The 27,142-nt window shown below is 38.6% G+C and overlaps 1 protein-coding gene across 1 annotated transcript in view; it reads left to right on the plus strand.

Moving 5' to 3' along the window:
- The window catches only part of LYRM4 (LYR motif containing 4), an 85,341-nt gene extending 61,474 nt beyond the window's left edge, over positions 1–23,867 (plus strand). The window contains exon 3 of the mRNA XM_058804237.1: positions 23,487–23,867. Coding sequence (XP_058660220.1) covers positions 23,487–23,660 — 174 coding nt within the window. The 3' untranslated portion in view covers positions 23,661–23,867. The remainder of the gene's footprint in view (positions 1–23,486) is intronic.
- Positions 23,868–27,142: the final 3,275 nt, after the last annotated feature.

A 27,142-nucleotide genomic window follows, 5' to 3' on the forward strand; every position in this document is an offset into this window, starting at 1 on the left:
GTGTCTTTGATGTAACCCACCTCCACAGAGGTACTTGTATACTTGTGGGTTTTTGTTAATTTCCACACCTTTAATGAATGTTTGAATTTGTCAGTTTTAAATTTTGTGAGTAACTTATGTCCACTTTATTGTAATTTGAATTCATGCTGGATAACAGCAAAGCGTAAAGTGAATCTGTAGACCAGGGGCAATAGAACACTTCAGACATCCTTGTCCTCCAGCATATTTTTCATGACACGCAAAGAATAACAACAGGGAATCCATTTGAGCTGCTTGAGCCATGCAGTGAATTGGCACTCACTGCAAAAGAACAAGAACTAGCCAAGGCAGCAGTTTCTTCTACCTCCTGTTGGTTACATTCCTGACACGGATCCATGTATCAAAGACTGTGGGAAAAGTAACACTGTAAAAATGTATTCACTTTCTTTGTCCCCCATAACCTGAGAAACGGCTGTAAGGTTGTATCAATACTTTACAACTGAGAGAAATTGATTTCTTTTTTTTATAACGAATAATGTCAGTCGTTCCACTTGGTTTGTAGCTGTGTTTTTGAGCCATCAGTCTCATGCTTAAGACCTTAAGCTTGCAAGAAAATCTAGTAATTCGATATCTACCTGCTCACCTGGAATAGTACCATATGGAACAACGCCTGCTTGGAGAGGCAATAGATTTCTAGGGAAAAATGCAGGCATTTCCGTATTTCCTTTCCACAATATGTCATCCTTAAGAGCTTCACCAATTTGAGGAAATTGAAGTCTATAGTTACCTCATACATGCACAGCCTCTGGCATTATTCATCCACAACCTTATCTTCTACAACTACCAGGATTTTCAAAATTTGAGAAGTCTTCAATTATTCAATTGTAAATCAATTATCAACCTTGTTCTTTTTGGATTAGGAACTTATATCAACAGAAAAAAATAAGGACAAAAGTTATAATTGGTGAAGAATATTTAGACAAAATAGTAACATTTCAGCTTCATTCATGCACTGCTTGGTCTTCTGATTCACTTCCTAAAAATTTATCAGTTTACTTTGTGTATCCTGACTCAGAGACAGCAGCATGGATCTTATTGGCAGGAACTAAATGTACCTTGTGAGTGCTGACGTCATTCTTCTCAATTCCAAGTGGCTCTAACTGCTGAAAAATCATATTTTGTTTACATGCAAATTCTCTACCAGAAAGTTCAACCAAATAGGGGTTTAAAAAGTTGGTCTTGTTGCATTGCTTCACAGCAAACTTGTGAAATTAACTGATCCACTCAGAAAAATGTTTTGAACTACCTGTGATAAAATGGGGTGTCACAGAACTGAATGTATGTTCTCCAAATTACTGATTTAAGAAAGAAGTTTGCAGTGCTGAAAACACTATGAAATGTTTAGTACAAAACACTAAAAAAAGTCAGACTTGGGAGCTGTTGTAACAGGTATAAATTAGTACCTGTTCTATTTCAGTTGTTGCAATGGTATGGGTTATGGCCTGGGAACTGCCTTCTCTATAGGAATCTATTGACCTAATTATTCTTAAGTAGATAATATTTTATTTCTGCTTGCATTCTTTGCTTTATTAATTAAGTCCATGCATCTGCCTGTCTTGTGCATTAAATTCTCAGTAAATTCTACTAATTAAGGAATGTAAGTCAAGTTTTTTCTGGTAAAGAGCTAAAGATCAGTACAAACAGTATGCTCTGTTTATGAGTTTTATTAGGAGCCTTAAGGACTCATTTTCTGGGTCCTAGATGACCTTTGAAGGTTCCATTTATATACAGAAGCAAGTTCTGATAGATTTGGTTTTCATCGGTAGTCTTCTCAATAAAATCAATGAAAGAAAAACAAAAAAATAACGCCTAAAACTGAAACAGAAGGAAAAATTCTAAACTGTTGGAAGCCAGGGGTGACTGTGGTTGTGTACTTGGTCTAGCCTAGCCATCATCCAGAAGCTCCCAAAATTGGCAGCCCTCTGGCTGCCTTTGTCTCGGTTAGTCTGTTGTTGACAACAGGGAGAGGCACCATGTGTCAGCTTGTTACTGATGCTGACAGTCCATACATCTCTTCATTAAATGTTTTTTTGGATTGTGCTTACATTGTCAGTGCCCCTAATTTACCTTTTGCATTGAACTTAGAACGGTTGTTCTGATGTAAGTGGGACTGAAAGGGAGTCACAGTATAGGGCAGCCACAGGAAGACTTTCTTTCGCCATCTCTTGCATGTACACCATCATGGGAGGGTTTTAACATTTTCCATAGCTTGTCCCACTGTTTGTTTTTGCCCATGATTGGGATGCATTTTTCTAGAGAAGGAAATGGGAAGGAAATGTGTCAGTGTTCACTCTGCCTGAGGTAGCATTTCAGAGCCCTGGCTGTGTTGCACTGTGTGTATGACTCATAGCAAGCCTTATGGACATGGCAGTGCCCCCGCAGCACCACCTGATGACCCTTATTTTGGGGAGCAGCAGGCGTGGAGCAGCTCTGCACGGCTCCCTCCCGGCAAGTGCCCAGGCCCCAGGGCTGCTCCTGTCCAGCAGCAGGGAGGGGTTGTGCTCTGGCAACCCTCAGAACATTCAGAACCATCCACAAATACCAGCAGTTCCAGAAATCTCTCTGAAAGAAGGAGCGTTCCCAAGTTGGTGTTTAGACAAGCATGATTTGTCAGACGGGCTGTGTCTCAGTAGGTCTCGCTGTCTTCCACATCTTGGATCACTTGAGGATTAAAGCTGCTGGCTTTGATGCTGAAATAGTAACTGAAGCCTCTTTTACACACATGTTTCTGGTAATGCTGATGTCACCACATGCTGTTGTCCTGTTGATCTTTTTTGTTGTTACACAGGCTGTTGGTTTTTAATCTCTTCAACAGCTGACATAGTGGTTTACCATTTAATCATAGTGGTTTACTGTTTAATCATTCTGCTACCATCCTTTCCATAAGGCAACAACTGTCAAATATTAGCCAGGATTTAGTTATTTGCTTTAGTTCTTTACATAAGGACTTACTTACAGATAAGACATGCTTTTTACCTTTTCCGAGAGATACACTTGCTCTCAAGGAAGGATGGATTAAAATGTGGGTTTTTTACATAAAACTGTTTGCTCCTTCCTGTTCCATGACTGCTGGCAATATAGGTTGGTCCTTTCTAGAAATGAGGAAAAGGGATACTATTGAATGTGTGTCCTCTTTTTGCTAAACTTAAACAGGGAAAAGTGTCTTCCTGTAAGGGATTGTTCTGAGCACTTAATGAGAATGCTTAGTCTGTTGTCATTATAGAAGGCTGGTAACATTTTATTTCAAAAATCCTTGTACAAATACAGAATTTTAAAAGAAGTGAAGGCTCTATAGCTTAAATAGTTGCATCTTGATCTAGGAATTAGTGGCTTGGTTATGTCTGCTTTAAAACAGACCGTAACATTGACATACCACACTTGTCCCTTCAGACTTAAGAATGTATCTGTTAATGTTAGACATATATCCATTAACTGTAGCTGTACTGTGGTTCCTAAGACAGAAAAGATGCTCAGAATTTCCTATTACTGTAAAATAAAAGGAGAATTTTCATTTTTATGAGATAGAAGTCTGGAAACATTTTTTTGTATGCTGAATGAAAAAGCACTAACTTTCTGCCGTTCTTTTTAAAAACCCTAAATTTGGACCAAGTTGTTTTTCTTCTTGACAGGAAAAGCTTGTCAGCTAGACCTTTAGCACCATTTGCTTTGTGCTATGACTCTGTTATACTTTGGGGAGAGTATTTTGCACCAGACACCGTGTTGTGGCAACAGTACAATCACATTCTTTCAAGGAGCTCTTGGTGATTTCCTTGGCAAGGCAGCATTCCATAAGTGATTGCCTCAGCAGGATTCAGACTAAAAATTTAAAATGTAATCTACTGTAACTCGGTTTAGGTCCAGGAGGGCATTTTCTCTTTGTTACAATTCTATTACTATATCAGTTTAATTTTTTGTTATTCAGTACTAGATTTATCAGCTCGTATTTCTTCAGCTTGTAGGAATTAAACATTGTAAAATCAATATTTCCGCTAATTAAGGTGGGTTTGGGGAGTGGATAATCAAACAGTGTAGTGAATCATTAAAAACTTACATGCTAATATTGACTAGCATTATTGGCAAAAGGAGACCAATTCTCTATTCCAGGCATTTCTTTCTTTCTTACATTTTTAAAGCAGAAGCAAAACATGTTCAGTAAAAATTGATGTTCTCAGCATTTAATAGTGTAGCGGTGGTCCTTTTTGGATATAAAAGCAGTGTGTTAAAATTGTGGGCACTCATATGTAGCATTTTCTTTCCCATCATTTAACTTACCGGTAATTACTATCTGCCTTCAAAGAGTCTTCGTATATTTGGAAATACATGGAAAGCTATGTTCATGCCTCTTATGAACATAGTGGATAATTTGTAATTATTGCCAATTTTTGCCAGTACCATTTTATCCTCCCAGCGATGTTTTTTCTTGTATGACATTGGCGAATGTTGGTTTTGCTTTTTTTTTGGGGGGTGTTGTTGTTGTTGTTGTTGTTTACATTAGCTGTGGCCTTATTCGTGTTTGCATCTGGTCTTCTCAGAGGGTGTTACTGAACAGACCAGTAAGTGGTGATTTGCTGCCACATCAGGAAATACCTTCCCTCCCCCCAGTTCCCGTACCATGGAACTAGTGGCTGCCAGTGGGACACTGCATGCTGTTGAACACCAACATTTTATTCTGTGGCATTTGACTGACTTTCACCTTATAAGCACATTCTCAAAAACCTCAGGTGTGCAGTCTGATTCAGAGTGACCTGACTGTGCTTCCCTCCTGGGTCAGATTCTTGCATGAACAAACTCCTCAAGATCCTTTCTGCAAGAGTGATACCTCTTTGGCAGGGTTCTTTCACGCTGTGTCTTGTGCAGGGGCTGCACCTCTCTTTTTAAGGAAAGTACAGTAGGAAAAAGACTGAAAACACATTCTGAAAATATATTCATATACTTTTAAGGTATAAAAACGTAAAGTAGAAAACTCAACCTGACGTGAGCCTAGCCTCACATTGCATCTCCTCAGACTGTTTTTCTCTGTGCTTTTTCAACTAGATCACAACTTAAGGAGTTATTCTGTGGTTCTTCATAACCTTTCTAATTAAGGGAAACTTGGAATCACTGTGGAATTAAGGCATGAGAGTTTAGCTGGTTGGAGGGAAGGAGGGTCCTAAGGAGAAATTATGTCAAATACCATGTGAGCCACAGAAAATGATAAATGTGTTATCACTGTATTTCCTGAGAAAATTTCTCCCTAAAATGCTTCATACATTCTTATTGCCTAATTAGAAGTTCAAAGGAGAAGCTTTTTTTGATGAAAGCACAGCATTTATCATTATTATTTCTAATATTAACTTATTCAGTTTGCATGGGAAGCCTTGTAACACTTGCATATTGATTCAAACAGGCTTTAGTAATTAGGGCAAGTTTTAATCCGTCTCTTACAATATCCTTTGACAATTCAACATTTCCCTCTGTGACTGAAAGAAATTGAATTTGTGTCCCTTAACATCAACTGGGACAAAGTAACACAGTGAGATGCAAGCTCCTGTGGTGGGTGCTAGAGGATTTGTATCTAGAGAGAGATGGGCAGGTATTTGTCACCCCCTGGGACAAGCCACAGTGTGACTTTGCAGGGAAGAAGTGACCTCAGTTAGCAGCCCTCAGGGATTAGTAACATTTGTCCTGCGTTCATTACAAGGTAGTTTTAGCTGGGACTGGAAGTGAGGGCCAGTGAAGATCAGTGGGTGCTGAGGTCTGTAGCCAGTGCAAGGGCAAGGAACACCAGGGAGTTGGCAGTGGCTCTGAATATCCCTTCCTTTATTTCATGGTAGCTTGCTGGTCTGTCCTGCCTGAACTTTAAAATGGCAGTTTGTGGACGTGTGAATTTCAGAAATCACAGTTCTTACATTGTTGGGCCCCATGGCTTGATGATTCTGGTTACCTCATCAGTCAAAAGATCTTGTGTAAGCTTACCCTTTACAACTCCCCTCTTTTGTAGGTGATTGCCAGGTGTCCGTAGGAACTTGTGAGAACATAACATCTTTATTCTGCTGTAAAAATGAGGTGGCAGCTTCAGAAGTTACTGCCAGCACAAATGCAGACAATGTAAGCGTAAAATCTTAATAGGTTTAGGAAAATGGTTTAAATGTCATTTAGAATAATTTCTCTGCAACTAACAGTGCATTTAAAGACTGAGTTTATGGAGGGAAGAACCCTCAAAAATCAAGATTAAAAATTTTATTTTTTTAGTTCAATTTGATTTGCATGCTTGCAGCTTAAAGAAATTCCTAATTGGCTAGCTCTACTTTGAATATTTTCCTTGCTGGTGTATTTTAATGTAAATATTGATTGGATTGTGAGCTTGAAACAAAGTGAGGAATCGTAGTCTGTAAATGCTGATTTGTACAGAAAACCGTAAGCACCAGTTAGTAAGATATTTTAATTTTTTTTTTTAAGAAAAACAATTCTTGCTGACTTGAGAGCTTGTGAGCAGTAGATATTATTGTACCTCACATAGCTTTGCTGTAGGCAGTGGTGGAGTGCCTGGAAAAGTCTGTCAGACTGCTTTCAGAAATGGCAGGTTGTCAATTAACCCTGTAATTGTACAGCAAATTAGCAAATGTAGTATCTTGAGGATAATACTTTTTCTGTCAGTCTGCTTTTTTTTAGTGAGTGCATAGACAGCCCCAGTGATTTAGCCCAATATTTAGGACTGAGAAGTACTGTCACATAATTAACTCTTTAATTTACCCGGGGGGTTTAATTAGCAATTTTATTTATTATTATCTGTCTGCCCTAGTGGCTGGTGTAAAGGACATCAGGTCAGGCCGGCAGAAAAGTCTGGAGAAGTTGGCCATCTGTTTCTCCTTCTGGACAGATGTTGTAATTGGGATGCCTCCAGCCTGAGGGAATGGTGAGCCTGAGCTCCCTGCCTGGTCCAGATGCTCCATGGCTGTGTGTGTGTGCATGGTTTAGAAAGTTACTCTTCCACAAATAGTTACGAGTCCTACAAGCAGTGGAACACTTCAGAGGCTGTGTTAGTGGGAGGTCTAGCACAGATCTTCCCTATGCAAGTAAGAGTAGGCTTGGTTGAGTTTTTTGGGGGTTTTTTTTCTGACTAGAATTTTGGTCTGGAAGAGCAGTGGAAGCCTATGACACAACCACAGTTGTCACCATTTCTTTAGTATCTGACAAAATTCCAATTGACTCATGCTGGGCTAAACAGTGGCCTCTGCTCTGGTGCATCAGCACCAAGCTCATTTTAAAAATTTCAGAATTTGTACCACTTGTTTATAACATGGACTTTTGAAACAATAGTCATCTTCAAAACAATCTCTTTTTTGGGGAATTGGCTGTATTTGCCATTCTGTAAAACAAACAGATACTAGATAGAGCATGATATGTTTAGATATGGCTGAGCACAGCATTGGGAGCCAATGAATGGGTTGAGAAAAGAGCACCTGGTTTGATGAGGATATGAATCCTTTTGCATATATGCTCCAGCTTTGATCCTGTTGAAGCACTGGCTGCATGAGAAGAACCAATATTTATGAGTATGTCAAAAGACAAAATGTTTAAACACTTGGATGGGTTTGGAAGGAAATCAAATTCTGTGGATTCAGCCACAAGGAAATCTTTCCACAAAAAATGTCTGTCCTTGGTCAGGCTGCTTTCCTCATCAAGGATTCCCACGGTAGCAGAGGGTAGCTGATGAACACAAGAAAATTACTAAATGTTTTTTTTCTCTGACATGCAGGTGATGTCCCCTGCAAATCACAGTTCAATGCGGGCAAGAGAGGCCTGTAACAATTTTAAGTTGAAGGTAGGTTTCCCAGAAGGCAAAACTATGGGATGACCCTGTGTGATCTTCTTGCTGGTTCTGTGTCCATCCCCACCACCAAGCCTCACGGGATAGAAGACCAAGCACACATCATAAATGAGATGGTGAAGGATGCTTTTCTTTGCCTGTGAGCCACCACGCTCTGGAGGTCACCACACAAGGTCACACTGTATTTACTCCAAGGGTCCACTCACATACAATGGGCTTTGTGTCCCAGAGTGTGGTCAGTTGGGCACTCTGAATGACTCTGCTTTAACAGTAGTGAGAGCAGTCAGTCAGGTCACCTTTTCCTACTTCTGCTGTCAAATGGATTGCAGGGTGTCATGGTGCACTTCCAGCCTGTTCAGAAAGGGTGCCTATTCTCCTGTTTCATCTGCTCCTGACCACATGGATGTTAGCTGGTTGAGTACTTTCTCTGAGTTACCCTCCTTCCTGGTACCTGGGTATGAGGAATATACCACTTGAAAACTCCCACAGAAGAAAAACATTTCTGAGGAAAATAGAAGTAGAGTGACATTTTCTTTACTCTTCTGAATGTTTTACAAGGTCAAAGCAAAATGATCAACCACCAAGCTTGAGAGTTCAAAAGAAGCGCCAAGTACACATTTACATGGTAGAACTCATTGCCACATGCCTCAGCATGCTGGGGAGGCCAGCAGGTGGATGAGTTCAAATGGTGCTTAGACAAATTAATAACGTCTGTTAAAATGGTGTTATGGTTACATGGCCATGAAGTTGCCAAAATGTTGTTGTCACTGGAAGCAGAGGAGGCATTTCAGCAGAAAGAAGTATAGGCATGTGTGTCATATTCATGCTCTCTTTCCCTGAAGAACTGCTTGTGGACTCTGGTGGGCACCAAATACTGGAAAAGGTGGATCCTTAAATAGATCCAGTTATCAGTGCTTATGTTCTCCCCCCTACACCATTCTGTTCTCTTTGAAATGCTTTTGGGTTTGCGACACTTGTCACCTACCTCTAAGGATGGAATCATGTTGAAAGAAGTGATGACATGAGGAAGGAACTAATTTTTTTCCCTTTTCTCCTGGATGCTCCATCCCAACCTGACCACCTCTGTTCCAAAAAGGAGACATCTATTTTTAATACCTAAACAGTCACAGTAATGCTTGTAACTTCATAGGGGATGAAAAAAACATTTTTCTTGTATCATTCTGTGTTTTTAAAACCTATTTATAACTGGAAAAGGGAATTTTCATATATAAGCCCCAGCATTGTTCAAGTGAGGATGATGTTTTTGTAGCTATTAAATTTACAAAAATATTTGATCTGTTAATTTGTGGATGAAGTTTGAGTTGCTCCTTTGTTTCTTAATCCAAGTATTATGCTATCAGTCAGTGAAGAACTGAAGCTGAATTTTTTCCATTAGGAAAACTAAACTGCTGTAGTTTACTCTAGAAGTGGCATGAAATAAAAGGATACAACTGGATGCTTAGAGTATGCTATTGAATTTAATTAGAGTCCTTAAGGTAGTCAGATTAATTTGCATGATCCTGTAAGTTTTTCCTTCTGAGATGAGGATTTTTAGAACTTCCTGAGAAAATGAATACCATAGTGAAATGAAAAGATGTTTTCATAAAGACTAATGTCATGAGGGTATCCATTGATACATAAGCCTCACAGAATACCTGGGACTGGAAGAGAGCTCCAGAAATCTCTGCTCCAACCCCTGTTCAGACATGATCAACGTAAAGCAGGTTTATAGATAAAGTAGCTTGCAGATAAAGTACTGATAATTGCAAGTGTAGTTTCAGTTTAAATAAGTTTGTCTGTGTATGGAGTATAATTCTTAAACTCACAAGGTCTTTTGTATCTTGAGTTCTGCAAAATTATTTCAAATTTGTGTGGTTTGAGCAATAGAGAACTCTGCTGTGTTGTGCAAGAAACTGGTGGGTTGCTACAGTCTTCTCATCTCTAGCTGTGAGGGCGTATTAGCAGCTTAATTGAAATAAATTATGTAAAATATTCAGAAAATACTTAAGAAATTTACTTTTGAGGGGTATCTTCTCCACAGAAGTTGCTGTACAGCAGGAAATAGTATTATCTGCATTGATTGTAGGGTCCTGTATATGGTTCTGTTTTAGCAAAAATTTTTCCACTAATCACATCTATTCTGTTATATCTATGATGGCCATGGCTTGTGGGACATTAATCATCAAATAAGCATCATGTTTTCAAGACTGGGATTGTAAATTTAGCATATGGAGCTAATTGGATTTGGGAACCAGAGCAGACAAGATTTGTTTCAGGGCTAGTGTGACAGTGGGGTTACATCATGCAGTTTTGTTTATTCGGTTGTGCATGTGGAGCACGGAGCAGGAGTAAAATACTGCATTGGTTAAGCAATAAGTGGTTAAACACAGCATTTAGGCTTGCGTGTTTTTTAAGTGGAATTTTCTGGAATGTCTTTTGAAGTGCCACAATGCCATCTACTGGCTCATTTTTCTGTGCTTTTTCCCAGAGGGGGGTTTCTTTTGTACACAGGCTTATATGTAAGGGTTTTTTTACAATATTTTTGAATAGCAAAATAAACAAGCTCAGATAGAATGAGCAAAATGAATTTTGGGTGCATATGTTTGTTAAGGGACATCATGCATTATATACATTAAAGAATCATTTTGAATCTCTTACCAGTTAGTCTTGCTCTCCTTTTGTTAAAACTCTGGGATAATTAATACTGAAAGATTAAGGACAGATCTCTGCTTTACATAATAGCTTGTGTGTAGTAGCTTCACTGTTTTCTGTTTATAGTCAGTCAGTTTCCCTTCTTCTTTCAATATTTATATACAGAAAAATGGAAGGAAAATTTAGAAATACTTAAGGTGTCAAGCCACAGAAAGAGGAAAGTGCTGTATTAGAAATTACTTCCGACAGGATTTCTCACTGTCAAATTCCTGGACTCGGTCTAGTCCCCATAGCTGCCTCCTGTCTCGGCCTTCTCCCCAACATGTGTTTAAATAGTCTTTTCTAAATTCATCAACAACCTTCCATCAACCAAAAACTGTAGACTGTCTAACAGTCATTATGGAGAAGTGTGTATTGGAAAATATTATTCTCAGTATCAGACTGTTCAAACTGTAAATGAGCAGTGGGCAATTCTAAGTTTTATTAATTCTTGTTTTTCATCAGACTGACTAATATTACCTATAGGAGTAGCCCTCTGTCTTCTGTTTGCTGCCAACAGAAACAAATGGGCAAATATAAAAATAATTAAAAAGAAACAAGACAGGAACTGTACGTACTGGTAAACACTGTTATTTTCTAGTTTCATTGCTGGGTTTTTCTTTAAGCTCTCTGGAGAGTTTCCTTATTAGTTGGTCATTCTGTTTGCCTTCATAAAATACTCTTCACTTTTAATTTGTTTTTCCCCTTCACATTCAGTTTTTTCCTAACAGAAGTTTTTCATAATCCTGCCTTCATTCAGTCTAGTTAGGAGAAAAAGCCATTGGTAATGGCTTGTAACAATTTAAATTGTTTTTTAATAGATTTGTAACTCACTCAAGCACAGCTGCAGAATCATTATTCAAAACAACAGCTAGAAAAAAATGTCCAGCAGTTTCCTAGACGGCCTATAATGAAGGTAAATTCAAACATCTGTGCCCTTCCTGGCCTTTTACCCTTTATCTCAGTGACATTCAGAAGGTCAAGTGGATCTTGCCAAGCCCAGTTTTTATCTGGTAGGAGCAGTATCTTGCTGACAGCTGCAGGGTGTTGTGCACTGGTGGATGAGCCCGAGTGCATTTGGCCAGCTTGTATGGAAGGAAAGGTGTCAGTGTGCTCAAGTCAGTGCTTGTTTGGGCAGTGGGTTATTGCCCTGCAGCTGTGGGCTGTACCTCGCTGGTTTGGGCAGTGGGTTATTGCCCTGCAGCTGTGGGCTGTACCTCGCTGGTTTGGGCAGTGGGTTATTGCCCTGCAGCTGGTGGGCTGTACCTCGGGAGCAGTGGAGCTGAAATGATCCCACTTGGCACCCGCGTTGTCTTTTGTCACGTAAATGATCCGTGTCAGAGAGGGTGCGCTGGGGAGTGCAGCTCGTTGGCAGCTCGGGCTTCCCAGTCTGTGCTAAACAAGCCACCCAGAATGGGAGCTCTGCCGAGGGGAAAGCCCTCAGTGGTGCATCCATCACTCTGCTGCCTGAGTTTCGGCGGGGTGGTTTGGGTGAGGAATGCTCTTCTCCGACGTGTGCAGAGGAACAGACGTTGCTCCCTGCCTGTGTTTGGAATAAGTGCTAACCTCCCACTCCTAATTATTATCTGTGCTGCAAAATACTAGGGCAAGCCTCTCCTTAGTGTGACATTAAATAAGGGAGGACTGGCAAAACCAGAAGAGCAAACAGGATGATTTTATACCATATCTTCAATTACAATCTTTTTTTTTTTCTTTTTTGAACTGTCCTGTGCTATTGCAAAGGAGGAAGAACTAATTAGGCCAGTTGCTGAAAGTGTTTTGCCACCCACACTACTGAAAAGAACTCTTTGTACAGAATTAGCTCTTACCAGCTGTGCTAAATCCAGTAATTTATCTTTGCCAAAAAAAAGAAAAAAAAATGCTGCTTTAGTTTAGTCCAATTAAACAAGTTAATGTAAGCTATACCCTATATCCACACAAACACGGGTATCTCCTGCTCAAAAGCTGCAGGGTTTGCAAATAATTATTTTCTTCTTCGTTAATTTTTCCTTCTGTTTGTACAAAGGGCTGGGAAGAGGAGCCCTGGGAAGTTAACCCATTTGTGTGTGGAAGTGGCTAAGTGTCCCCCTGCAGAGCAGTGTGATGACAGGACACCCACCTCAACTTGGGCAGGTTGGAGCACGAGGGCTTGGCTTTGGCTTGGTGTGGTGCTGCAGGGGATGTTTGCCTTGGCACTGAGAGGCAAGGGAAGCAATTCCTGCCCCAGGGGAGAGGCTGTAGGAAGTCAGAGGCCTGCCCACCATCACCTGGAGTAACTTCAGGAGGAACAGAGTGGTTCACTGTCTTTGAGGTTTTGGCTCTGCAGAGGTTGCTTAATCAAGGAGATGATCAAGTCATGGTTTTTCAGTGGGGTGTTAGTTTGGAAACTGAGCTGGACCTGAGAAATTATTCAAGCTGACCCTGGCGTAATAGATAGCAAGTGAGAACTCACAGGCCCAAACATGGACTGAAATTCAACAAATCTATCCTCAGTCCTAAAACATTAATGTCCTTTCTTGTTGGCCTCCTACTCAGGTTCTTAAAGAGTGTGGACAGTCCAGGCAATAAGGTTTTTTTATGGCTTTCACTGGAACTCTTACAAAAGAGGGGCGAAGTAGAAAAATGCTCTTTGAAATGTGGAGGTTTGAAGATAGTAAACCAAGAATGATGGCTGAGCAAGAAAAAGAAATCTTTGGATATCCTCCATCACAGAAAGTAAGATAAACAAGAAAATTATGATTTTGTCAGGAACAGATGACTGTAGTTTAGTAATCTGTAAAAATTTTGCCAAAAAAAGGAAGTCTCTTTGATGCAGAAAAATAAAAATTTATTTCTGTCCTGAAATGCTTAGAGATCTCCTAAACACTGCAGTAGGGACTTGACATGTATTTGCCTCGATTGGGTGCTCCTTTTTTGGGCAAAGAGGCAGATTGAATCAAAAACATCCAATACAGAATTTATCTTTGTAAATACATCTACAATTTCCAAAGATAAATTCAATCTGTTATTTCTTCTCTTTCAGATTTAATTTTGCAATTTGAATGGGCACAGAGAAAAGCCCAGTCTGTAATCACATCTGAGGTGTATCTAAGGTAACATCAGTGCAGAGGAAGAGACATATTGGGACCTTAAAGTAAATTGTTCCTCATATAAAATTAAGTTTAATCCTTGGTTATAGCCTTCTTGGAGGACAGGGGAAAATTAATTTTCTCTGTCTTTTATGTCTTGGAAAATGGTCTGTGTTACAGAATTTACTTTTTCTTTTTCTGAAACACAAAAGACTTTGTTACTTTAAAATGCTAATAAAGCACCTGTTAGTTTTACAAAATGCAATGTACCTCGTGCCATCCTGTAACCAGCACCAAGAATTTGGTACATATAGTTTGGAGTCTTGAAGAAGATATATCACCACCAAATAATTAAAATGTGGCTAGCATCCATTCAAATCCAAAATTTAGCAGGTCAATATGTGTTTCATGTCCCCACTCATAGCTTCAGTAGCAGATTTTAAAGGCATTTTTTAAAAACATTCTTCTTTCTCAAAGGACATTAACAAAACAGAAACTTTAAATTGCTAGGTTAAACAATATTACAGTTCTGAGTCACCTGAACTTTTCCCCTCTGTGTTTGGTGGTTTGAATAAGATCAGAATAAATCAAGAAAACAAATTCAAGTTTATTTAGTTAATATGATATTCCCTTACCAAATGTACACAGTGTGTTACACTTGAAAGGAAGAATATTCGATGCATGTGCAATAGATGATTGTTCCAGCCTGTCTTAATTGGTGCAGTTTTCCTGCAAGCTGCAGATAATTCTTTTGTTTAAGCGAATAATCGAAGATCTGAGCTGTGAAAGTAATTATGCATCTCTGTACTTCTTCTACCTATATATACTTTCTATAAAATACTGGGCAGGATGCTGCTGAGAGAGGTAGCTCCCACAGGAGATTTCTCAAGCATAATACATGTTGTGTTCTTGTTATCCATTTGTCTCATAGAATTATTACTGCAGGCGTTTGTGCAGCCTCACGCTTTGGTGTACTGCAGATACTGAGAAAACTTCTAGTTCAGAAAAATCAAAGTGTAGCAAATGTGCACAGGTGACAACAGTGCTGTGTCAGGTACTACAGGGATGAACTCTGAATGGACGTGAGCTCAGGCCCAGCTAGGATCAGAACAGCTGCTGGTTCAACAGCAGGTGTGACCAACATTTTCCATGCTGCCAAACCAAATGCATTTTCTGGAGCCATCAGCACTGCTGTGTGACACAGCGTTTTCTTCACTGAAAGATCAGTAGCTTTGGCTGTTCCCATCACTCTGGGCTTGCTCACTTCTGGGCTGCTTTTGGTCTGTGTCAGCTCCAACATACTCTCTGGCATGTTTCTTGTATGCATCTTCCCAGAACTACATCCTGCCAGTCCCACTTTTCAGTCCTTGGTATCTTGGTACCTGCTGTCTTAAAATGTCTTAGCTCCTGAACTTCAGCGTTTCCCAAGGAACATACTTTATGTACTTTTCCCCTTGCACTTACTTTATGTACTGTTCACTTAAAAATGTGGTGAAGACAAAGCTTTTCAAGGCTTTGAACAATCATGATTTAGACAAGCAAATGTCAGTTAAAAACAGAAAAAATCCATGGTCCATTTGCTACTCTGGAACTTTCTCTGAGTTTGAGCAGTTTGGTACAAAATCAGGTATTTTCAGGAACTGGAAGACAGAATAAATGTAGAAGGTGATTAGCATTATTAAAAAAAGAAAAGGCAGAGAGGTACAGGTGGATAAGTCATTTTCTGAAAGATGTTAATCTACAGACATGCCATATACATCTTTTGTAGCTGTTTAGCGCTCTCCTCAGCAGCCAAGTTCCCCAGTTTACATAAGAAATAAGACTAAAGATGGTTCTTGCAGTACATTGCATTTCTAGCATCTGACTTTAAATACAAATGTTGTAAAAGGTGGTCTTTAAATTTTGATTGTTGTCATAATCTTGTGGCAGCTCAGTTTAGTACTGCAGTAGTTCACAGTATGAAAATTTATTAGGGCTGCAGAATTACTTGATCACACTACTCAGTAAGCATATTTAATATCTGCTTATAACTGTCCATAATGACTACATTTTCTTCACTGTTCCATTCCAAAAGTCTCTTGGAAGTAGTGATCCAAGAAAACACTGAAGAATAAAATATTTTCCTTTAATGATGACAATTTAGTTTTTGTATGTATTGTGGAGTTATTGTATCTGCAATACACAAACATTACAGTACTTTCGTGGACCTGGTGCAGAATGTGTGTTTTGTGACAGTGGCTGTTGTATTATACTACTGACAAAAGTAAGGCAGGCACTCACATTGGCATTGATGAATTCTGCTTATGTAGTTGCTGTGAAACATAGGGTCCTCTGTGAATGGTCGGGGTATTTACATACCAAATGTCTCAGCATTACTAGACTACCTGTTATACCACACTCAGCACAATGTTATCCAGGTCTTTGTCTCTATATTTTCAAGTACTAATGTTTTATATTCCTTCCCTTGCCACACTCAGCATCTTACCTGAGTGATTTTTCTTTTCTTCATGCTATATTAAGAAGAGATCAGGCTATATTAGGTTCTTCCCCTTTATCCACATGGGATTGACTCTTTAGAAGACCTGCTTCTTCTGTGTTTGGCTTTTTGTGGAGTTTGAACTGCTCTGTGAAGGTCGAGGCTTTCTATGCAAATATCAAAGAAAAAGCAACATGCTGAAATAACATTAACAGGTAATAAATAGGGAGGGAGGAGAAGTGAGAGTCTGGAGATTGCCAGGATGCTGAAAGCATGAAAAGATCACACTCAGAACATTACATTTGCAGATCTGCTTCTTCCTTGAATGTGTGTTGTATCAAACCTTCACCTGGCTGTTTAAGCCCAAAATCAGTAGCTGCTTACTTTCCTGTGCCTCACTCTCTGACACCTCTGTAAGGTAACCTTTGCAATAGCAGAGGGTTGATTCTTCCCCTTTGCAGCCATCTGCTGTTGGCCCCTGCCTGTTTTTGAGATGGCATTTTTGTTGTCACGCTCCTTTTTATCTGCAGGCTGAGTGGCTTGCAGGAAACGAGAGAATTTAAACTGTGACTTTACTGAAGGCCCACACAATCTGGTCCACTTGTCTTTCATAGAATCATAGAACAATCCAGGCTGGAGGGAGCTTGAAAGATTCCTGTTTTGCCTTCTCTGATGAGGGCCCTTGTTACTTCAAGCTGCATCAAGTGTAGCTATTTGGAGTAAAGGCCGTGTCTGTCATGTCCAAGTTGTCTCTAAGGGCAGTAGCATTGTTGGGTAATTTTAAGAATATTTTGAGAAATATTAAGTGATTAAAAAGAATCCCTTGCTATTTTAGATCACACTATACAAAATGCATATGAATATATATGCTTACAGTATTTTATGTGTAAATCATTGCTGTAATAGATGAGATTCTCTGCTCTTTTCACTGAAGAGTATCTCTTCAGGGAGACCCACAAAATAAATTAATGAGAGTGTTAAATAAATACATCATCCAAATTAAGGTGTTCAAGATTAAGTGCTTATGGTTCTAACAAAATTACATAATTTATCATTATTAACAGAAATAACTTTCAGATACGGTCTTGCCTATTAGCTGCCTTATTTTACTTCACTCCTTTGTGAAAGCCAGACAAATGGTAGCAATAAATTAATATTTCCTGCCGTTTCAAAAGCTTCATGTAGCAGTGGTTGTAGGATATGTTATGGGATAAAGAAACAAAGAAAACAGCATTTGCAAAACACAGGCTTACAGAAGTAAAATACACAATAGTTCCAACTTCTCAACTCTGTGCTTTCCTTCCCTTCCTTTCCCATTCTCTGTAGACAAATGGAATCAATTAAAATAAGGGAAATGTCTCCAAAATATTTTTCCACATTGATTCCAGCTCTGGAGAATGGAATCACCTATGTGTTTAAGAAGCCAAATGTAGTTTTTCAACAGTCTTTCCCGAGTGAAAATAAATAAAGCTTCCGCTATAGCATTTAATACCAACACAAAGATTTGGCAAAGAACTGAAGTTATTGATGAGATTTTGGTTTCATTTGAGTTGTATTAATTACTGTGTACCACACTGGTGTGTTTATTATTGCAGTAAAAGATAATTTCAAAAATGGCTGTCCATATCCATTTAAAAACAAACAAAAAATATTAAACTGAACCTTAGTAAATATGAAAACTTTTATAATAAAGCGTGCTGTGTATAGCATATCCGATTTGGGAGTGGGGAGAAAAGGTAATGCTTCTTAAGAGCAATAACCACTTCACTTAAATTTGCAATAGGATTGCAAATCGGTTGGCATCATCTAATAGGAAAGACTTCAGGTAAACAACTTACAAGACTGTTGCCAGATCCTAAAATAACCTTTTTCTTGAACATTTCTGTTCTTGTCAGCATTCACTTAAGATGCATTTTATAGTCACTGTGCCAGAAAATATGAATGTGGAACTTCTTCATGTAGTGTTAGAGACCCAGATTAGCAGCCATAAATGCAATATGACTGTAGTGTCATCACGGATTTTTCTTCCTAGTTAAGATTCAGCAGTGTGCCCATGAGATACACCTGTCAACTTCCTAGGTGCAACAGGAAAAAAAAACCTGATTTTTTATGTGTGTGTGCATCTTTGTGTACGGTATAAATATATTAATATGCAGGACTTTTTCCTTTTTATCCATAATAAAGAACCATGAAAATGTATATGTTTATATGTGATCCCTGGCTGTAATAAGGTAGCAATTTCTTGTCTACAAATTTGTAACAAAAGAGAGAAGATGGCTATGATTTTATCTTGAGTTTGATTTTTTTCACATATTTATGCATGTATATATAACAACCTATATATATATATTAGATATGTAAATGTTTTTAATATGTAAAGCAATCTGTTGTACATCAGCTTTAGTTATGAGCAGCATTTCTTCAAGAAAAACAGGGAACCATTGTTACTTCTCCAGTGATGACCTTCTTGGGAAATCAATTTTTTATAAAACTGACACCTAGAGAAATTGCTGTCTGCAGTGTTTCTATATTACTGTGCTGTGGTGCTACTTTTATGTGTTTAGACATTGCATTGTCCAGTAAGTTGATTTTACATCAGATGAGAGTGTTGCACCCTCTCCTTTTAGGCCACTCCTGCTTTTGTCTGCCATCAAAAAATAAACAGTGGCATGAAAAAATAATTTTAAAAAATAGTTTGCTTTTGAGGGTAGAAAGGCTGCTGCCTAGCTACTTACCTGAGTAATTTTAGGGCACTCACCCTGAAATTTATCAGTGAGACCTCACACAAGCAGGTAGCTAGTTGTTTGGAGATTGGCAAGTTTGGCAGGATGATAAGGATGAGTAATTCAGTGACAGTGAGAAAAAGTAACTTCATCTGGGCTCATCAGGATTTGTTAGAACTCATGGGTTATATGCCACACAATTACAATTCTGTAAAGTACATGGGAAAAAGAGATGTCTGGCCACCTTTGTGCTGCAGAGCCTAGGAAAGGAAAAATGTGGAGATTAATTAAGTAGACAGACATTTATACAGAGCTGTCAAGGAAAGATGCCATTGTACTTTTCAGAGCAGAACTATGCACTCTGAATGAGGCAAATTGGAAAAAAAATTCAAAACCCAGTCACCTCATCTTGAGCCCTGCAGAAATATGAGCAGTCACTTCTACCTCAACTCTGAGCTGCAAAGTAAAATCTTTGTGTGGATGAAATACACAAGACATGCCACACACCTTCAGAAACGGAATATAATCTAGTAGTATTTTGCAAGTAGTAGCAGCAGGACTGCAGGATCTACTCCACCAGCTATGTCAAGATGGGAAGGCAGCCCCAAGGATTCAGATTAGCCTGTAGAATTCAGGTTAGCCCCTAGGATTCAGGCTGCCTCCCAGGCCAGCACTGTCCCTCTGCAATTGCATTTGTCACATGGCTTGGCATGGAAGCCACACACAACCTGCTCACCAGCCACAGGTGTCCCTGAGAGTCGGGCACTGGCAGCCAGACTCCTTTAGAGAGGACAGAGTTCAGTCAATTTGGCTGGATTTGTTGAATTTTTAGGGTAATATCATGTTCTTTCAGTGTCTGCAGGACATTCAGATTTTACTTCTATAATTCTTAATTCTACAATTTAATTCTTACTGCACCTCCCCATACATACCTTTGATGCTCTGTTATATAGGGAAAACCTTTCCTACGTGTTTTTTTTCCCCCAATAGCAATGAAAGATTCCATGAAGTGGCTAATTCCTGTGGTTGCTTCCTGCCAGCTATGACAAAGGACTAGTACTTGTTTCCATATGAACACACAAAGACCTAATAACCAGAGAATGGTTGGGTTAAAAGATGGACAGATGGACTAATGCTTACTCTTCAGTGATTTCTTTTTCCCCATTTGTTGTCTCACATCTGCTGATAAATCCCATTCTGAAGCCCTAAGCCTTCTCCTGGACCCAGACAGAAGGCAATAGTAAGGTTTTCAAGAAGGAGTCTTCTTGTTCACAAAAAACAGCTGACCATATAGACTTTACTAAATCTTTGAACAAAGACAAATTATCAGGTTTTGAGGGCTGGACCTGTCAAAGTACATCATTTTTCAGGCAGAATTTAAACATCAAATAATTCAAAAGGAGCTGAGAAGCATCTCTGTATTTCTATTTATTGTCCTCTCCTGATGACAGTGTGGTTCTTTATTGCACATTCTTTTCTGGGGAATTTAATTGCAGTGTGTTACCTAGAGAGCTAAGTTTATTTACTTTTGGGTAATTCTGGGGAATTTAATTGCAATGTGTTACCTAGAGAGGTAAATAAACTTTTGGGTAACACACAAAACACAAGTTGCTGAGCAAATGATGGAGCCTTTCTCCCCAAAAGTTTCCTGCGAAAAATGCATATTTTATGATTGGCTTTTTGCAAATATTAAAATGACTATTATATGTGTTGTGTTAGAAAGTAATGCTGTATTAATTCTCTTGAGTAGTGTGTCAAATATAGTTTTAGGTTATAAAAAATGTTAAAATAGAAACTATGCTATGTAGGATACTTTTTTTAAAGAAAGGACTTGCAGCAACTAAATCTTTCAGAGAAAGAGAATTTATTGCCCTCGTATCAGAAGAAACTAACTTCTTCCCACCTCAAAGGCACTGTTAGGATTCAGAAGAAGAAGTTGAGATGACCAGACAGAATCCTGTATTTGAATGGAATTTATGCATCATGTATGAAGTGTATGAATATGCAACAGGCTATGGTTTTTAAAGGTTAATCCTTTGTTAACGGGGGTCCTTTTTCAGGCTTATTTTGCCCAGACAAAGGTATCCAGATGTCCATAACTCTTTAGTTCTATTGCCTAATATAGTCCTAATTCAATTTATACAAATTACTATTACTCTAATTTTATTACTATTTTTATAACCATTTTATTACTATTAAACTTTTAAAATTTTAAGAACAAATGATTGGCGTTCTTCACATTTCCTGTGGTCAGTGGAACTCCCTGGCACTGACCTATGCACTGGCTTCCAGCCACCTACCAGAAGAGTAAATGTGGTGTACAAGCTACAAACATGCACGATGGAAAAAGAGCACAATAGGTGGTCACTTAAGTCTCTAATTTGGGAGAGTGCTCCACAGTGAGTGCATGCTGCTGAAGTGCTTTCTTTAGGCTCAGGGTGGTGAGGACACTGCAAGAGGGCTGTTGTGGTTCGTAGGGTTAATGAGTGTCAGTGTGTAAATACTGGTGCAATCCTTCTGCTGAGGCAGGGGATGTTTATGGATGGGAATTTTTCAGCAGCTATAAATGGAAGGTTTGTTTGTTTTGTCTAAGGCACATGGGAAAGGCTTGATCATAACTTTAAAAATTCAATGCTAATGGCTTAAAAAACAAAAATCCTTAGGTTTCAAAGTTCAGCTTACAGTGACATGGCAGAGGTTGTGGAAGGCAGGCAGCAGAGCAGGCAAGCTGCAGCAGCCCAGCAAAGGCCGACAGCACAGCAATAGTGGCTCTGCACTTGCTGAAATGCCTGCACGCCTGCGGTTTGCTAAGGAAGCAGCTCACACATAAATCTGTGCTTTTATTGCATTCAAGTCAAGAGGTGCAGCAGTAGATAACATCACCTGTTGGCACAGGGACAGCAAACAGCAGCTTGTACCTTTCTCCTACAAATCCATCTGCCCCAGCTGAATATGATTGACTGAGAAGTCACGTACTCAGTCTCATGTATCTCCCCCAGCTGGGGGAGAAAAAAAATGCAATTCAGGTTTCAGCATTTTTGTAATCCCTCTGAGCCTCCCATTAAATTTGCTCTACTGTGTGGGAAAGGATTAAAGATTCTTTGGGCTCCAAAACACAGTATACAAAAATGAAGTACTTCAGCATGGTTTATGGTAAGGCAGCAACTAAAGTGTATAGCCTGCCACATAACCCAGAACAGCGAGTTCTCTTTGACAAGTAACACTTGTTGACAGCTTAAAATTTCTGTGGGTAACACATGTCACAGTTGTGTATGGCCTTTGTATTAAATATTCTGTATGCAACATATTTCATAAGAAACTTCAAAAATAATCAGAGTTGTTCATATGCTGTTACTAACTTAGCTCAGAGTGCCAAAAGAAGGAAATATTTGTTGGCAAGGAAAACTTCTGTTCCTTTACAAAGAGCTTCATAAATGCTCCCTTGTAATAAATATTTCAAGATTAAAATCAATGTGTTACAAGTTTCAGACAAGGCTGTTTATCAAGATTAAATAGTTCATTTCCTAAAAGGCAATATTATTCACATTTTATGTGAGTGTGAGCACAGATGAGAAATTTTTATTCAAGAGAAGCCAGGATTTTTTCCCCACAAAAAATGTTAAATGCAAAATGCTAAAAACATTCTTTCCCTGATTTTTTACTACTTTGAGAGCCTGACTTGCTGTTAGGTTTAATTTGCACAGTATTGAATTCTACTAAATATACCATGTTTAGTGTAATTCAGCATCTAGTCTTTTTTGTCCTAATTCAACACTTAAATGTATGAACCTTTTTTTAGTGAAAAGGACACAGAGCTGCTGTGTACCCAGGCCTGAAGGAGAAGGTGCGGGCAAGAAAGGGCACAACAGATACTAAAAAGTAGACTCCAAAATCCATACTTTTAAAAATAAACATTGTCTTCTGCTTTCACTACCCTACTTGCATGAAACTTCTTCCTTCCCCATCTCAGCTGCTAAGCCAAGAGCTGTGTGTGACAACTGCCAGCTGCTCCTCCAACCACAATTTACCAATGTTATGGGGCAGACTAGAAAGTGCTAAAGAACAAGAGGAATCAAAGCATCAATGTTGCATTTTTGTCATATTTCATTTCCTCATTTTGCTTTCCTAGAAAGCACAAATATCGGAGGTCTGAATACCATCTTCTGAACAAGAGGTAGCTCCAATATATGTAAAATGCTGCTGCTGAACTAACAACTGTTAAACTGTTTTCCCCATTAATAAGGGAAATTACATTAGGATTCCAAAGGAACTGGTAAATAGTACTGTGCCATGCAATTTATATCTAGGCTCTCCACCTAAAAAGAATGAAAAATACCCGCTGGTTATATCCATATTTTTGTTTTTCATTATATTTGTCTTTTCATTTTTCTCAACATAGAACCTGCTTGCTTTTTCTCTGTTGTAACTTCTAATGTTATTTTTTGAGACTTTAAATGGTATTCCTCAATGTCATTATTTCAAGATTTTATATGTGCAGGTATTTTATGTATTGGTTATTTTTCTTAAGGTGTAGACAAGTGTACTATTTACAAAAAGAAATGTTTAGAGAAAGAAAAATGTAATTATGAAAAAGCTGAATATCTGGGCTATTCAATTCTTGGGGGTTTTTGTGCAGCCTAAATTATAACCTGTTTATTGATGTTTTGGTCTGATTTCAGGTTACCATTGGCCAGATGTATGCCACAGAAAAATTGATCATTGAGTATCCAGAAGACATACAGCCAAGAAAAGCCTCTGATCCTGAAACAACACTGGCCCATCTTCAGCATCCTATAGTGCCACCACGTACAGAAACTGCACCACGTACAGAAACTGCACATGTCCACATCTGAGCTTGTCTGTTCACCATAAGAAATGCCTGAGAGACTGTTTTTGGCAACCACAGTTCTATTTTCTAAAGGGTCACATGTTCTAAGATAAATAGCTGTGATTTATAATAGCATATAAGGTAGTCTTGGAATCTGTTTGCTTGTGTGTCCTATGTGATGGAATAGTTCCTGCTCTATTTCAACAATAAAACTTCATTAAACTACCTGCAACCAGCTACATTATTCTGCTGCTGACATTGTCTCTCGCTGACCACGAAAAACATGTTGGTTTAAAACCCCTAAAGATTTAAAATCCTTCACCCAGTTACTGAGTTTGTATTAATCCTGTTGCACTTAAAAATATCCAGCATCTGAACTAAATTAGTATTTTATTTAAAGTATTAAAACCAGAGATGGTCAGAATTTTCGTCTCCTGGACTTTGATACTTACAGATATCACAGCCTGCATTGTGTGGTTTCCTTGAAGAGCATCCCTTGACATTTCAGGAGGTGACATAAAAAAATCACTAGTTCTTTCTTTAGTTTCCAAGAGTTAATATTAATAACCAGTCCTACTTTGAGCAATTAACTGATCAGAATAGCAGAATGGAAGACTTGAATTACTGAGCCTTGGGAGCTTTCAAATTTTTTTTTCACCACCAAGTCCTTTAATTTGTTGAGGTGAAGCTATTAGCAGAAAGCTAACTTTATCAAAGATTTCCCTTTTTCACAAACATCGTGAATTTTGGCAGAAGAAAAAGAACCTGACTGGAACAGTAACTCAAGTGCTGTAAGTCATGAAGTGGCAACAAGCTTTGCCTAGAAAAAGTGCTCAGCATAGCATTTTATTGATTGTTCTTATATCCATAGAAGGCTCAACACTTTTAAGACCACAGATTAATAAACAAAAAATTTTCATCAGGTTTTGCTCAAGTCATTGCTGTGCTTGAATTTGTTTTCAATTAGAAATTTGCAGAAAAATTAAGCAGTGCAAAGCTGGCATACAGGAAAAAAAATAGTTTGCTTTTATTTCAATGAATTGTTGGGGGGGTTTTAAGTAGAGAAACAAAAGCTCAAAACTAGTTCCTCAGCACTGTGACCTTTGAAATCCACCCCTTATTTTTCTTGCTTCACAAAATTAATCTTTGTTTATGTTCTTCTGTGTTGTTCATGCTCTGTGAAAACATTATTAAAGCAGAGTGTCTAATTGAAGTGTCTAATTTAGAACAAACTCCCATTCCTCACTGCCCTTTAAAGTGTATTTTACCATTTTGGACAGTTATATTGAGATGTATAGTAATGGATTTCATATGAACAATACAGTGTACAGAATAAAATAGTGTGTACCTGAGACTGCCAATGTAGCCCCCTTTCAATTTCAGATAAAAAGCAAATACAATAATAATTCTCGCCTTATTAGGTGTATAAGTACTGCAATGTAAATTGCTTTTAGTGAACATTTTATTAAAATGGCATTTAATTATTCTAATAGGTAATATACATTAGATTTTGTATTTGAACAGAAATATCCAGAACAACTGGATAATTAAGTGCACTTAAGTTAATGGTGAAAGTGCAGGGGAAGAAGGATTTGATTGCTCTTTAAGCTTCCAGTGAGCTCACAGAAATGCAGCATCTCACACTCTTAGATGACACAGGCCTGGAAGGGCTGCCAGTTTTATACTGTTAGAAACCTGGTTGCTAAAACAGTACATGTAAAATCCTTGTCTAAAACAGCTTAATTACTGAAACAAGCACTGCATACCATTTCAGGATCTGAGAATGTATGCTAGAAAGCAAAATAAACATATTAATAAATAGCATAGCCCTGATTTATAAAGAGGAACAACTCTATCAGTAACTGGTTTTGGGTTTTTTTAATACTTAAATCTGTTTTCACCATATTCGTGAAAAAATAAGGGAACTCTTTCAATGTATAATCAGTTCTTCAAAAATACCTTTCCAGTGAAGTTCTTCAGCATTGTTTCCAACAAGAACATAGCTGTAGATGGTATGTCCTGTCATACAGGCAGGCAGTCATGGGAACGTGAAATGTCTTATTAATTCCTTCCAAAGTATGAAAGATATTACTTCTCCATTAATGCCTAAAAATTCTGTTGTTAAGTTTTTGTGGTAGATAAAACACTACTGCAGTCCCAGTTCATGGCATCTGCTCCAACCTTCTTTCTCAAGGCTACCACTCAGATTCCCTCTCCCTTCTACTTTCAGAGGAGCAGTAGTAACCTTCAGGTACGTTCTACAGAGAGAACCATCCAGGCAGGGGGGGAAAAGTGGTGGTGCTCTGTAATTTCCCTCTGTCCCCAGTCCATACTGCAGAGGGCAAAACAACTGACCTCAGTAAAGCACATATCAGTTCTTATTGAAATTACTGATCAGCTTATCATACAGTGTTTATACTGTACTTACACAGAATTTATACATTACTTATTAGAAGCAAGGTAAGAACTCCTCTGCTTCTACAGTCCAAAAGCCTGCGTAACACTATCTAGCTTGTTAACAGGAGTGCAAAGCCAGCAAAGGCATTATCACTTACTCCTCAAACCCAACAGCATTTTAGACGCTTGTTCCCTGTTTTGGACAGGCCTGTATGTTTCCTTTGCTTGTAACACACATGTAAGTGCATGGTCACTTAGTGTTAATTATGTGCATATCAGTTGTACATGATTGGAAAATACCTACAAATATATTTTCCGTTGTCTGACATCCATTTTAAGGTAATTTGCCAAAATGTGCCCAGTTCTGTACAAAACCATAACTTGACAAGTGCTTTTTCATTGAAATCCTACAAGCTATGGAAAGAAAATACCTGCTGAGCACACCTGGCTTAAGAAGTCGAGCCCAGCTGTAGGCTGGGGTGACGTGAGTGTTGTTTGGTGTCCACTTGCCCTGTTCTTGCCCTTGGCTGGGGCTGTGCTCATCGCTGCCAATGGAGAGAGCAGCCTGGAGGGCTGGCACTGTGCTCCAGCCTCGGAGCTGCTGTGCTCTTACAGCTGCACCTTCTGTGCTCCACCAGTTCCGTTTACGTTGCAATACTCATTAAATCTCTCTTGGCACGCTGTCAGAAGCTTTGTTGGATTTTGTCAAAGCAGTGTAAACAACAGGAATAGTTAAAACACAAAGGAATGATCCCATGACTTACATACAATGTCCACTGTTATAAAAAGTATACATTTTTTCCTTAGAACAGAGGTCAATAAATATCTTTATTAAAACTGCAATATCTTAGCAAAACAGTTTTGCTTTTGTATTATAATAAAAATGGAGTTTTACCAATCTCGACACTTTAGCAAACTATTGACCTAAGCAGTATGAACCAAAATTTGAGTGTGTGCCTATACTGTAGTCTGTCCTTACTTTTACGGGATAAGCTTGGAAACAGCACTCTGAAAGGAAAAAAGGAACAATTTGATTAGTATTAGTAACTGTTCAAAGGCATTTCTTTTGTGTGTTACAACCTCTCAATAATTTTTTCTGCAATTGAAAGC

The sequence above is a fragment of the Ammospiza caudacuta genome, chromosome 1 (assembly GCF_027887145.1).
Source record: "Ammospiza caudacuta isolate bAmmCau1 chromosome 1, bAmmCau1.pri, whole genome shotgun sequence".
Classification (NCBI taxonomy): Eukaryota; Metazoa; Chordata; class Aves; order Passeriformes; family Passerellidae; genus Ammospiza; species Ammospiza caudacuta.